General features: G+C 44.2%; 1 protein-coding gene across 5 annotated transcripts in view; it reads left to right on the forward strand.

The window, feature by feature from the left end:
* Positions 1–14,806, forward strand: part of Ppfibp2 (PPFIA binding protein 2) — a 159,454-nt gene that overhangs the window by 140,140 nt on the left and 4,508 nt on the right. For all 5 annotated transcript variants that reach the window (XM_038322355.1, XM_038322336.1, XM_038322346.1 and 2 more), the window contains 8 exons: positions 1,407–1,548; positions 2,149–2,277; positions 10,306–10,456; positions 10,714–10,825; positions 11,042–11,130; positions 11,436–11,558; positions 13,032–13,157; positions 14,211–14,399. In XM_038322355.1, coding sequence (XP_038178283.1) covers positions 1,407–1,548; positions 2,149–2,277; positions 10,306–10,456; positions 10,714–10,825; positions 11,042–11,130; positions 11,436–11,558; positions 13,032–13,157; positions 14,211–14,399 — 1,061 coding nt within the window. The remainder of the gene's footprint in view (positions 1–1,406; positions 1,549–2,148; positions 2,278–10,305; positions 10,457–10,713; positions 10,826–11,041; positions 11,131–11,435; positions 11,559–13,031; positions 13,158–14,210; positions 14,400–14,806) is intronic.

Here is a 14,806-nt window from a genome sequence, read left to right on the forward strand (position 1 = left end):
ATCCAGCCCCTGGGTTGGTAGCCTCAGGAACTCCATCCTTAACACATTAACTGTAGCTATAACTGCAGCCCACAGTAGTTATGGTGGGAGTTGGTCCTGGGCGAGTTGTGTCCCACAGTGGCTCCACTTTTAAAGATTCCCTGCATGGATAAGCTGCTTCTCGAGTTATTGTACCTCCACTCTCACCTCTGTCCATTCTTCCTCGAATCCCTGCCTGTCCTCCCCACTATTGCTTTTTATTCTCACACTCTTAGACATTTCCATTTATTTTTCATGACCTACTTTCTTCATTTGTCATCCTGGTCTTCTCTCTCCCATGTCTGTCATTGATATGGCCCATGTTACCAATAGACTGACAATATACAGACTCCCAGGTCAGAGTAGTTCAGATTCAGTCAGCAGCAGAGCATTTGATGTGGTCTAGGAGTGAATACTTTGGTGTTCACAGAGTTCTCCCTACCTACCCCTAATTCCTCCACCTCCTTATTCCCTGGGCCACCTCATGCTTTAGTTCTTGAAACCCACATCTGCGCTGGGCTTCCATAGCTCCAAATAAACCTTTAAATAACTGTGTTCAGTTAGACTTAGACTGTTCCAAGTCATTTAGTATGAGTTCTGGCACCTATACAAAGAGTATCTGCCTATGACAAAGAGTATCTCCCCTCAGTCCCCCCCCCCCCCCCCCCCCCCCCACTGTCTGGCTGCTGATCCTCCCTCCCTGCCTGTGGAAACCTCAGCTTGTAAGGAAGTGGTACCAGGATCCTTTGGCCTGATGCCTTCTCTCAGCATGCTGATTCTGTGGACCAGACTTGGTCACCCTTTGCCTTGTCCTTTGTGGGATTGTTTTCTTTTCTTTTTGAGTTTTTCTCTTTTGCTCGATGATACTCTTTTTGTTTCTTTGCTCCCCGTTACTGTTGGGCTGGACTTTGGCCTCTCTTGCTTCTTCATGTGGCTTCTCTGCTTCTGGGTTGCTGGAGATCGCGGCTGGAGTGTCAGTGCTCCCGTATTAGGTACTGTGACTATCCCAGGTGAGACAGAATGTGAGAATTCCTTGGTTTCCCATTTCTGATGCCCTGCCCGCATGATGCCCTGCCCACATTCCAAAGTCTCCCTCCCATTAAATAGCCAGCTCCTTATGGAAATAGTCAACAATTACTTGGGCCCCAAAACCTTAGAATTGAAGACATTAAATCATCTAGAGTTGGCCTTAGCAGTTCTCAGTGAGAGGCGTTGAAGGTGTCCCAAGCTCTTTAGACTCCTGGTACCTTAATATGAAGCTCTGTCCTAAGGACGACACTGGGAAGAGTGCGCTGGACTCCTTCAGAAGGATAGCTCTGGTGTAGGGGTGGGGTTCCAAAGGTCCTCCCCATTCTCATTCACATACTTTTCAATCCTGCCCACCTTAGGAGAGACAGAAAGTGGCTGGGAAGATACAGGTGTGACCAATGAACTCTCATCTACTTCATCTGGTACTGAGTCCAGTCCCCAGTCTCCCCTGACACCAGACGGCAAACGGAGCCCCAAAGGCATCAAGAAATTCTGGGGAAAGTAAGTTGATAGTAATGGTTGTAATCTTGTGCTTAGACAGGCAGATGCTGTGTGAGTCCCTACTGTGCCACACATTCGCATAGCTGCAGAAACAGAATAGTTACATTCAGAGAGAAGAATGTGAGTTGTTTTGCAGGACTCAGAGAAATGTGACAGACAGTAGTTGAACAGAGCTGGTTGCAGCGTGTCTTTCCTTCTAGGCATCCATATATCCCACTCCCTGCTCCCGTTCTCAGCAGATTACATTACCTGGGCTTCTGGGGAGGCACAGATGAGACCAGACTCTTTTCTTAGGAGCCAGTCTGTGTCTTAAAATCTTTTAAAGACCAAAAGCTGAGTACTTGCTAGTCCAACTGATTCAGAATACTGAACAGAGGCAGAAGCTGGAGTCTCCTCAAAGATATCACCCTTTACTTTGATCATGTGAGGAGTGGCCCAAAGCCCAGAGTTGGGCTTAGAATTGAATCTCAAAGTTTGGCAGAAGCACTGTTGTAGGTCATCTTCCTTGGCTTCAGGACAGGGACTCGGAAGGGTATTGCCTGAGTCCTGAGCCTGGCCTGCCTAGCCCTCACAGTCTTTTGTGGATTCCTCTCCATGCAGAATCCGAAGAACTCAGTCAGGAAATTTCAACACTGATGCACCAGGGATGGCAGAGTTTCGACGAGGTGGGCTCCGGGCGACTGCAGGGCCAAGACTTTCTAGGACCAGGGACGCCAAGGGACAGAAATGGTAAGACTATCCAGCCCATCTTCAAAGAGCTTTGTGAAATCCTAGCCAGGATACCATGTGAGCAGGGCTGGTGTTCCACAGCCTCAGAGGCTAAAGCCTGGACTCTTTGATATAGGCCTCATTTATTGCCCACACTCACAGGTACTGAGGTAAAGAAGCATGAGACTTCCTGCAGCTGGTGTGGTTGGGGGTAGGAAGGCTGTATTCGCTACTTTTCTGGCTTTTACGAACACTAAACCTGATAAAAGCAACTTAAGAAAGGAGCTCTATCTGGCTTAAAGCCCACCACAATGGGGAAGGCATGGTGGCAGGAGCATAGCCAGGAAACAGAAAGAGATGAGATAAATGCTGATGTCAGCTAGCTCCCTCCTTTTGATCCAGCCTGGGACCCACCTGATGGAATGATGCTGCCTAAATTTAGGTTGAGTCTCACTGCCTCTATTAACCCAACCCAGAATCTCTCACAGAAGTACGCAGAGATTTGTGTTCAAGGTGACAACAGATCCTGTCAGGTTGACAGCATTAGCCATTAGAAAGGCTGTTAATGGCTCTGCTCCACTGTCACTCATTGTCAGTAATGCCTTTCACACTGGACTGTTGAGTTCTTGTGGAGCCAATCCGAGCAGAATCTGGAATCCCAAAGCTTGGTTGCTGTCTCTACTTAACCACTCCTAACTGTTACCTGGCCTCTGCTCCTCCCCTCCCCACTTGTGAAATGGGGATCGGAAATAGGTATTAAAGTTTTTATGAGAATTGTGTGAGCTACTGCACAACTAATTCAATCATAAGCCACATGCCCATGCAAAGGTCAATATCTTCTTGCCTTTGGAGAGTCTTGGGGCAGCCTGCATCTGCCAGTATCCCTCATAACTATATTGCAGCAAACTTCACTGAAGGGTGGTAACTGAAGGGGGCTACTAAAGTTTGAGGGACATGGACATCAAAATGCTAAGTTTCACATGACTGTCCCATCATGCTCTAGTAAAATATACACAAAACCTGAAAATCTGTTTGGAGGTATCCCGGATGGAACTCTTCCGTTACTCCCCTTGCTCTTCTTTTCTGAGAGATCGTCTCCCACAAACCTGTACTTGTGGATCCTGCTCATGTTTGGTGAAACCCTTTTCCGTGTAAACAGTCCCTGTGACACAGGCCCCTCTGGCAGTATCTCTGGAAGCCTGATTTGCTTCCACAGAACTGGATTGTGCTAGTTAAAATCTAACCAAAGGGAAACAAACTCTCCTGTTTGCCCTCAGGATTGGCACACACCAGGGAGAGAGGTTCCAGAGGTGTTCACAGGGCAAATTCTAGTTCCCAGAAACAACACAGTTTTCTGACGAAGAGAAAAGAGCATTTCCTGAAACGTATTGTGTTGTTCCCAGACATTCTGTGTGCCTCCCTCCCTGGAAGGGATCCTTAACTTACTGCCATTCTCAGTTTTCAAGACTTTGCCAGATCATCGTAAGATCATCGTAGTGTTTGAGACACACAACCTTTTTCTTTTTAACCTCTCATTGATGGGTATCAAAGGAGGAGGATGGTAGTGATTTCTCTAATCTCAGATGTAGATTTATCATCAGGAAATCGCAGCCTTTGGGGGCCTAGAGAACCTTTAGCACAATCTAAAAAGCTGTCAATCAATTTGGAGCCAAAGAAAGCTTATCTGTAAATTCCAAAATTAGATTCTGTCATTTTCCTAGCAACTTTTTGAATTTAGACACTTTGTTTCTGAATTTTCAGAGATGGGAAAGTAAAGGTACAGAAAACTTCAGTGCTGTATCTTTAAAGATTGAGCATAGCAGGGGAATCTTTGCACAGGGTGGAAGAACATGTATTACACCAGCAGGCCTTTTCCTAGCCAGTTTGCTGTGTTCCTGTCACTCTGTGGCCTGGGGTAGCAATATCAGGAGCTTCCTTTGCCTAAAGAAGGAGTTTCAGTACAGGGGCTGATCTGCTGCAATGTCTTTGTGCTTTGTCGACCATGACAATGGTTGATGTAAGGACGAATGACGAGGTCCTGGCGAGCTTGCTTTGTTTATCTTTACAATGCATATGGTACCAACTATGAATTGCCCTGGGAAAAGAAAGACTGTTACTACTCTTAAGGAGAATATAATTACATGCCAATGCCCTCTGCCATGTAATTTTTAGATATTTAATACATAATGTTTTAGAAGAAGTAGCTACTAGTATTCTCATGGGGAAAGCACTTGATTCCTGAGTGCTCTCAGTACCAGTTCTTTTCCAATGGAAATTAATGTATTTTGGAAAATTTTGACAATGTTCTATAGAAAATTTCAGATCATAAAAAACAATTTTTATTGTTTCATTGCCCCAGCTAAGGTCTTGCTGATTTTTATCATATAGCACACTGTACAGAGAGTCTTTTGCCTATAATCGGAGGCTGTTCTTCTGTTTTCTGGCCGCCCAGACCCAAATAATCAGGCTAAAACTATATACATGGTTTGGCTAATGGCTCAGGCATATTCCTAGCTAGCCCTTACATCTTAAATTAACCCATTTCTATTAATCTCGATATCACCGCGAGGCTGTGGATTACCAGAAAGGTTCTGGTGTCCTGTTCTTTCAGCAGCTACATGGCACCTCCTGACTCCACCATCTTTTTCCCAGCATTCAGTTTAGTTTTCCTATATAGCTGTATTCTGCCCTGCCATAGGCCAAAGCAGCTTCTTTATTAACCAATGGTAATAAGACATATTCATATCATACAGAGGAGAATCCCATATCGGTTGCCACTATAGCCTTACCAAAATTATACTTTCAAGTTTTTTCTGTTTAATTGTCTTTCCTCTTATAGACTGCCACAAACTTAGTTTTTTTTCCAGCTTAAATTTCCCATTTGTTGGTTTAGATTGTGAATTTTCTGTATTGTAGGCTAGTTTTAATTAATATCTTTATTGTAAACTTCTGCCCATTCTCTGCATATTGAAGTTAAGTCATGTCTGGGAATTATGGCTTGGGGCTTATACCAGAATTTCACTTTTGTTAGTGGTACTTTGATAAATGAAACTTTTATATTTATATATGATGAGGAGCTTTGACATCTTTGTTCTGGTTGGGGAACAAAGTTTAGTCAGATAGCCGGGTTGGTCTCAAATTCAAGATGCCCCTGCCTCAGCCTTCTGAGTATTAGGATTACAGGCCTGTGCTGGCACACGGCAGCTTCTCCTTTGGTATTCATTATTTTGTTTGACTTTTTTTTTCTCACAATATTTAAAGGCTGGATTTAAATAATTTACTTGGGGATTCATTTGAGCATGTGTGTTTAATGTGAATTTAATTTTTTTTCTCCTCAAGAAAAGGCCGTGTTTAAGGCAGTTTCTGGAGCCGTATGTTGGATCCCGTCTGTCTTGGTTACTTTCTGTTGCTGTGGTAAAACACCATGACCAAGGCAACACATAGAAGGATAAGGTTCCAGGCGGTGGGAGTCCATCATGATAGGAAATTGTGGCAGCAGGTGGCAGGCATGGCAGGAGGAACAGCGCAAGCAAGAAGCAGAGAAATCTCAAAGCTATCCCTAGTAACACACTCCTCTCCAGCAAGCCTGTACCTCCTAAACCTACCCAAGCAGCGCCACCAACAGGGGACCAACTGTTCATATCTGAGCCCATGTGACACATTCTCAGAGTTCCGTGGATGTGTGGAGGGTACATTCTCATTCCAACCACCACACCACTTGTAGGCTTGTAGCCACTTGTAGCCACTTGTAGGCTTCCCAAGCTGGTGTATTGAGAACATTGTCCTCAGGACTTGGGCATTATGAGGCATCTCTAAGCAGATGCTCTCACCTCAGAGATGTTTGTCTGCCCCTTCCTTCCCATGCTCACTGTCAGAGTCAGATTCATTCAAAAGGTAAAGAAAATTTCAGAGAGGATCCAATCAGAGTTGAGCCAGGTGCTTTGAAACTGTAAACACTGCTGACTGTTCTTGCTCCCATGTTCTAACTCTGAACTGTCCCTTGCACTGGATGATAATAGAAGTGATAGCCATTTACATCAGAATTCTACCTTGTTAGTGATACTTTAATAAGTGAATATTCTCTACATATATATATGTAGAAAAATATATATAATATATATATATGTGTGTGTATATATACATATACATATACATATACATATACATATATATATATTGAGGTTCATTGACTTCTTTGTTTTTGTTTGGTAGAATAGAGTTTAGTTAAATAGTCAGGCTGGTCTCAAATTTAAATTGTTCCTGCCTCAGCTTCCCAACTGGGGAACTGGCTAAGGGCAAGCTGAGTTGGAAAGCCACTTAGTTCGTACTTTCTAGGCTAAGCATATGTGATTCAAGGCACCTCATGTTGTGTTTACTTTGACATAATCAGCTGTCCTAGTGGACAGATGTCTTCGCTGGTTACTCTTACTTTCCACTGAGCTGGTTTCCCAGCATGCTAATGTGAAGGTGCAAATCAGAGGTCATGCTATAGTGACCTATGTCACTATGTGACGTGTGTGGCCATGGTCTCTGCACTGGAAGTATGGGATAGTTGGAACATAACCCAGGTGAATACATACAAAACCAGAATCAAGTCTGGAAACTTTTTCCAGTCATCAGACATGCACAGTCCTAAGAATTCCCCTGTGTCAGGAATGCGCTTGCTAATAAAGTATGCAATTGCAGTTGTGCCCTGTGTTCTCCTCCACCTTGGGAATGACATTTTTGATCCCCTCAGTTACATTGCTTTACTGCAACTTAGAAAGGTGTTTTTGGCATGTGGTTTGGCATCTTTTCTCTTCTCAGAATGACCTTTCTAGTGTGCTCAGCCATGGCCTTGGCAGAGTGGATGGGAGATCTGCCCCTGAACCATGTTGTGGTGCTGGGTCTGATACTGCAGGGTGGGAAGATGTACAGAGGAGTGAGTGGGAACACCCTAAAAATACAGACAGCTGTACCTGCAAACAAGAGTTTTCCAGTTATAATCTCAGGAACATTTACTTCCCTCGTTCAGAGCAGAAATGTCCCTCTGATATGTAGAATGGTTTTCTCAGTTTCCAGAAATGAAAGCACAAATGAAATAAAACCCTGTACACATGTGAAGCAAAAGTGATAGAGTGAACATTGATCTCGAGATAAATCATCATGTTAAGAAGCAAGAGCAGGCTGAGGGTGTGGTTCAGCCTGTAGTATGCCTGTTTTGCAAGCATGGGGACTTGAGTTGAGACCCCAGTGCCAGGTAAAAGCCAAGAGGGGTGGCACATGTCTGTGTGCCACCCTAGTGCTGGAGGGAGCTCGGTGGCCAGCCAGTTTAGCCAGTTGGTGGGCGCAGGTTTCCATGAGAGGCCCTGACTGAAAATGTAAGGTAACATACAGTGCATACATATGTATATGCCCACACATGAGTGCAGCATGCATGTTTGCATGCACATGCAAAAGAAACAAGTTACAAAGCTGGGTATGGTGACTCATATTTATATTACCAGCATTTAAAAGGTGTGTTGCCAAGAATTCAAGGCCAGTTGAACCACAGGATGAGGCCTTATCTCAAAACACTAAACACTAAAATAAAACAAAGCAAATTATAAGTCAAAATGCCATATCCCATCCAGAGTGACAAGAGACAGACTTCATACAGAAGTGATGAAGAAAATTGATATCAATTTAAAGTGTGTCACTTGAACTCACTGTGAAAAGGTTGTCGTTTCTTGCTTGTTTTATGTCCTGTGCTGACATCAATAAAGACAACATAAATCTGATGCCCCTGCTCGAAGGACATAGACAACACACAGCTTAAGGGGTCTTGTCAACTCAAAGTCTAAGATTGGCCACCACACTGTAAATCCTGAGCTGTGTAGTATTATCATTCATGTTACTTAATGGAAATTTTCTGAAATGTCACTAGTGGTTGTGGAACTGATGTTGTTTTATTAGTTCTTATAATAAAAAAAATGAGGGCACGTGATAAAGCTCTATTTGTAGAGTGCTTGCCTAGCATGTAGAAAGCCCTGAGTTCCACAACCAGCCCTGTACTAAGTGGGCATGCTGTTGCACACTCATAATCCCAGCAGTCCTGAGTTGGAGCAGACAGAAGGATCAGAAGTTCAAGGTCATCCTTAGCTGCATATTGAGTCTGAGGTCAGGTTAAGCTGCATTAGACCCTATTATCAAAAAATAGATAAGAGTTAGCAGTCAAGCTAGAAAATGGAGCGAGTGTAGTTCTGTTTCATAGACAGTGTACAGAGCTATGAGTACATGAAGTGGGCAGAGTACACACCTTGAAGGGGAGAGGGAAAAGTACTACAGAGCTGTGTTTAGGAATTCATTTACAGTTTTTGAATTTTGTGGCAAATTTCATTATGTTAAACTTGTAAATTTTTACAATGTTTTATCATTCCAAATATTCCCTAATTATATTCAACTTTTATAATTTCTAAACAGAAGGTACCCGATTTCTACAAATTTTACTTTTATAAAACTTGAGTCTGAACCTGTTTCAGCCCTGCTGAAAGCCAAGCTCTAGGCTGAGAGTGTTCTGTACCTATCCCAGTATTTATCTAGAATGCTGGCTTCTTTCTAGTCTTTAAGAAATTTCCCTGTTTAAGGACAGCTTAGCTAGGTATTCAAAAAGTTCTTAAAACCATTTCTGCATAGCAGGTGCAGCTGACCCTAGGTATCCAGGACTTGTGTAACTGCCGATTCAAGTGAACAAGGCTGGACAATGTGGGTATTCCTACAATGGTTACCTAGACTGTTCTGAATCTGCATGGACTTTTTCCTTAACAATAAAATTTTCCCTAACAATAAAATGTAACATCTACACATGCTGTTTGTGCTGCATTGGGTGTGGCAAGTAATCCAGGTATTATTCAAAGTATTTGGGAGGGTGTGTGTAGGTTTTATGTAAACACTACATTTTCTCTTGGGGCTGGAGCATCCAGCTGGAATCCATCCTCCATGAGTACCAAAGGAGAATTGTTCTTTGCTGGAAGGGAATCTCTGAATAACTAGCCTCCTAGATTCATAAATCCCCAGTTATATTTAAAACTGAAAATGAAGTTGTTTTGTCCTCTCTTTCCCATGCCTCGGTTGGGATTTCAAATTTGCTGTTACATTCACACTTCAAATGAAAAATTGCTGTCCTTAAGAATGGATGGTTTTTAATACCTAGTCTAGGAACATGACTTGGCTCTTTATTTATTTACGTCTTCTCTTTGTCTCTCAGTTGAGTGTTGCAGCTCCGTTACCCCATTCCACCTCCACTCCAGCCTCATACACAGCAGAGTCCCACCCTCCCTAAGGCAGCTCCTAGAGAGGCTATGATTCTATCTGGTTTGGTGGGGATGTTTTCATTATTAATAAAAGCCATAGTATCTGTGTGGGTAATATCTAGAAAATGATGTTCACATGTAGTGCTCATTCCATACGCATATATGTATTCATTTCTTTCCTGCTTCCAGTGACTGGACTTGTCATCTGGGAGAACTGAGTTCTTTATTTCTGCTTTTCTAAAGCTGTACCACTTTTATGCAGTCTTTCCTGAGTACTCTCTCAGATGGATGTTATTAATAAGCACTGACACAGGCACGTATGCCTTTCTGTTGATTATAGTAGAAATGACCCAGTATTTCATCAGTAAATAAGGTATTCACTGTTAGAAGTTAGAAGAGCTTTGGCTTGGGTTTTCCCTCTTTTTTGTGTGTGTGTTAAAGAGAAAACTGTCATTTCCTAGTTTCCAAGCATTTCCCAAAAAGTGTTGAGTCTTACAGACAAAATTATTTGATCATAAGTGTTCATAGTGCATTTCCGGACCTGTGTGAACTAAGCAGTCCCTGGGGATTATGGAGGCTATCCCATGCTCAGAAAAGATGCAGTTAAAACATAAAGCCTCTTAGTAAGGTGGCTCTAGAGTCTTACAAATGTGGGTGGGTTGTGCTAGAATGCCTTTTACCGTGCTGGCTCTTTTTTAAAGGCTTTTTTCTGAGACTTTGTGCTGTGCAAAGTTCCCAATTCCTTAAAACAGAAGCATGTTCTTCTTCTTCTTCCCAGTGATGCCAACGCCCCTTTTGCCCAGTGGAGCACAGAGCGTGTATGTGCATGGCTAGAGGATTTTGGCCTGGCTCAGTATGTGATTTTTGCCAGACAGTGGGTGACATCTGGCCATACCCTACTGACAGCTACACCTCAGGACATGGAAAAGGTAAGGACTGAGCATGAGGAGGAGCTGCCCTATTTTCCCTCAGGCCAATGCATGAGAACTAGTGCATGGTTAGGTGATGGCCTCCATCTACCCCATACGCACAGGGTGAGGTTCCCTAGTGCTATAGGTTAATCCCCCAGGGCACTGTGCAAAGATCTACCACCACCCTCGAGAACATCTCCATCCTGACATGACATCCTCTGAGGACTGAGTTGTCTGCCAGTACTTCACATATAGTCTTCATCTTTTGCTTTTAGGAGCTAGGGATTAAACACCCCCTCCATAGGAAGAAGCTGGTTTTAGCAGTGAAAGCTATCAACGCCAAGCAAGAAGAGAAGTCTGCGCTGCTTGACCATATTTGGGTGACACGTAAGGACAGGCATATATTTATTAAGAATGTTTCTGGCTGTTCCGAAGGGCAAAAGAATGTCCCATTGATTGTATGCCCCAAGGATGTGGCTTTCTTATGAAAGGCGTGTGGGTTCCTAATGCTTTGGAATGAAGTGAGAGCCTCAGAATGACTATGTGTCACCATTCCCCTCGGCACCCACATTGTCTGTTCTCATGAAACATCTGTTTTTGTAGGGTGGCTTGACGATATTGGCTTACCCCAGTACAAAGATCAGTTTCATGAATCGAGAGTTGATGGGCGAATGCTGCAATACCTAACTGTGGTGAGGATTTTCCCTTAAGTATTTCTGTGTTCAGTGAGCACTCAGTCCAGGTGATCCTGTGATAGTTACTTTGAACTTGATTGTCCTCCCTTCCTCACATTCTGAAGGTCCTGAAATAGTATCTCTGTTACATACGGCATGCCAAATGCCAAAGTCCAGACCATGGCGGTAAGTGGAACTGTTGAGATGTCCATGAGCACCTTCCTGAGACGTGGAAAGTGTGTCTGTGCTTGGTCAGGAAAGAACTGCTGGGGTCTTTTGTCACCTTAGAAACTGTCTTGTCAACCAGAACCTCTCTCTTCCAGAATGATCTACTCTTCTTAAAAGTCACCAGCCAACTTCATCATCTCAGCATCAAATGTGCTATTCACGTGCTACATGTCAATAAGTTCAACCCCCACTGCCTGCACAGGAGGCCTGCTGATGAGGTGAGGGATGTACTAGCTGTCGAGGTGGCCCTGAGTCAGGACACCTGAAATATCATGTGAGAAAGTGAGGATGACATCATCACAAAATGGACAATGGTACTTATCTTGTACCTAAAAGTCCCCTAGTCCCTATACTTTGTACCTAATGGTAGTCACTAAACCCCTGATCCTACACCTTTACTCAGGATAGTTTCTAAGTCATCATAGAAGCCCAATGATTTGTTATGACATAAAACATGGGGAAAAGGAAAGACAGTATGGAAACATGGTATCACAGTAGACAGAGAAGGCAAGGTCCAGAGGGTCAGAGGAGACAAGGTTCCAAAAGTACTGTACAGTTCAGAGTGTGTAACTCTCCTTGCTGGAGCAAGATTAACTAGCCTTGAGACTAGACACATAGGATCTTACTAGAGGGGAGCTAGTGTCGACAAACATAAAGGACCCCATGTGGGTGTGTACATAATAATCTTCTATAAACTGCAGCACTTCTGATGGGCCCCAAACTGAAGGCCTATGGGTCACATCAACCTCCTCTGTTATGGGCAACTGAGCTGACTCAGGTTCTTTAGGGATTTAAAATGCCTACTTTTGCATTCTGTCCTCTTATTTCCTTGCTCTTCAACAAATGGTCTTGCAGATCTTTGTGAGTGCTGAGCCTTTTGAAGCCTACAAGGCTATGTGAAAGTATGTTTATATTATTATGTTTTATAGATTTACTTTTTAATTTTGTGTGTGTATATATCACACATGTGTGGGTGGCCACAGAGGCCAGAAAAGGGCATCTGATCTCTTGGGGCAGGGTTATAGATGGTTATGAGCCTCCTGGCACTGGCACTGAACCGGGTCCTCTAGAAGAGCAGTAACACCCTACACTGATCAGTCATCTCTCCATACCCAGCTTCAATATCTTAATGTGAATTCCCTTAAAACATTTGCCCATGCCGGGCAGTGGTGGTGCACGCCTTTAATCCCAGCACTCGGGAGGCAGAGGCAGGCGGATCTCTGTGAGTTCGAGGCCAGCCTGGTCTACAAGAGCTAGTTTCAGGACAGGCTCTTAAAAAGCTGCAGAGAAACCCTGTCTGGAAAAACCAAAAAAAGAAAAAAAAAAAAAAGAAAAAAAAACATTTGCCCATGCCAGGCAGTACTTTCACCTAGAAAACACTTGGCTCATAATCGAATCTTTAAAATTCTGTTGGATCACTGAATAAAAACCTATATGTCTTTATTTATTTGTGCTAAAATTAACCAGATGATTAGGGCATAACAGGATGGTGGAGTCAGATACTTAAGTATAAACATTACAGCAAAATTCAATAAGATGCTGGTTTCTTAGAACTAGGCTTGTTCTCAGGCAAGTGTCTTGGTTGGCCTGGGTTGCCAGGTCTAAAAATCTGCTGGGACAAGGCTCTTGAGAGGTGCTGACCCCACAGAGGACGATATGGAACCTAATTTCTTCACTCTTCTCCATCACAGAGTAACCTTTCTCCTTCAGAGGTTGTCCAGTGGTCCAACCACAGGGTAATGGAGTGGCTGCGGTCCGTGGACCTGGCAGAGTATGCGCCCAACCTTCGAGGGAGTGGTGTTCATGGCGGCCTCATCGTGAGTGGCTCTCTGGGCTGGCCCACATGCCTTGGTTAAACTGTCCTGGTTTGTTTCTGTTACTGTGATAAAAATGCCGATGTGAAGCAGCATAAGGGAGAAGGGGTCTATTTTAGCTCGATTTCAGGATTCAGTTCATCACTCCAGGGCAGCTGAAGCCGCAGGAGCTATAAGCTGCTCATCACATGACACCTGAAATTCAGAGGAGGGGATGAACACACGAATACTTCTGCTCGGTTCCTTTCTTAACTTTTACACCACCCAGAAACCAGCCCATGAAACAGAGCCACCCATGATCAGAATAGGTCTTCCTGTCTCGGTTAACCTAGTTAAGAACAATCCTTCACAGTCATGCCTGCAGGCCAACTGGATGTGGGCAGCCCCTCCTTGAGCCTCTTCCAGGTGACTGTACTGTCAGGTTGATGACTGAAGCTAAGCCTCACATTTTGTAAGGGTCAAGTATGCTCGTGGACAAACTGAGATTCTTCATCTGGACCATTTCACAGAATTGGAGATCTCAAAGTGTTTCTGGTTGAACATTACCTTACAGAAAGAAAGGTGGCTTCTGCAGGAACTTCCTCAGCTTCAGTCTAGAGGGTTCCAGTTAGTCTGGTGGTTGCGTTACATCAGTCCTGAAAAAGGCAACTCCACCTGTTCCCAGAGGAAGATGGGGGCTGGGGAAGTGAGGGGGTGGTGGTCACCTTGTGCAATTTCCTGATTGCTATGATATGATGTTTATCACTACTTAGCTCTGTCAAGTGTCAAGGCCAGAAGGGAAGTGTGGAGGTGGTGGCCTAGATGCCATCAGAGAAGACTGGAAAACAACCTTATCTCAGAGGCCTATTCCCTGCTAGTCTGTGAGGATGAGGTTGTCTGTCAACAAGCATGTTAGTCTGGTCAAAGCCAGGCCTTGTGCGGGAGACAGAGTGGGTGGGACACAGAGCACAGCATATGTTCTAGAGGCACCAAGGCCCAGGGAACAAGTTTTTACTGTCCCACCTAGGGCCCTCTACAGTAGCCACTGTCTAGATTTGTCTGTGCTTTTTTTCTTAGATCCTGGAGCCACGCTTCACTGGAGACACCCTGGCTATGCTTCTTAATATCCCCCCACAGAAGACACTCCTTAGGCGCCATCTGACCACCAAGTTCAACGCCCTGATTGGTTCTGAGGCCGAACAGGAAAAGCGAGATAAAATGGCCTCACCAGCTTACACACCTCTGACCACCACAGCCAAAGTCCGGGTGAGCTGTCAGAGCCATAGTGGGTGGTTCCCCATGGTCTGCCTTCTGAGCCTTATGTTTGGCATCTGTTAGTAAGTGCCTGGGCCCAAACCAATAAGTGCAGCCCTAGATGAGGAGCACGCTTGGCTTTTGCTGTAGGAGTCTTCCTGAGGTCTGTTCATCTTTATTAGATCATTCCCCGCTTGGCCTAAGTCCCAGGAAGACGGCACATGTTTCTGTACACTGTACATGCACAGGAAGTAGCTCTTCTTGCAAAGCTGTTCTCTACTCCAGTTCTGCCAAGCAGATGACTGCTGGTTCCCTTCAGACCAGCTCATCTGTGTGCCACAATGCCCCAGGGTCTTGCCGTCTTGCTAGCACTGGGTATGCCCCCATAGCAGCTGGTCCTGCTTGTTGTATTCTATGAT

The sequence above is a fragment of the Arvicola amphibius genome, chromosome 1, assembly GCF_903992535.2.
Source record: "Arvicola amphibius chromosome 1, mArvAmp1.2, whole genome shotgun sequence".
NCBI classification, from domain to species: Eukaryota; Metazoa; Chordata; class Mammalia; order Rodentia; family Cricetidae; genus Arvicola; species Arvicola amphibius.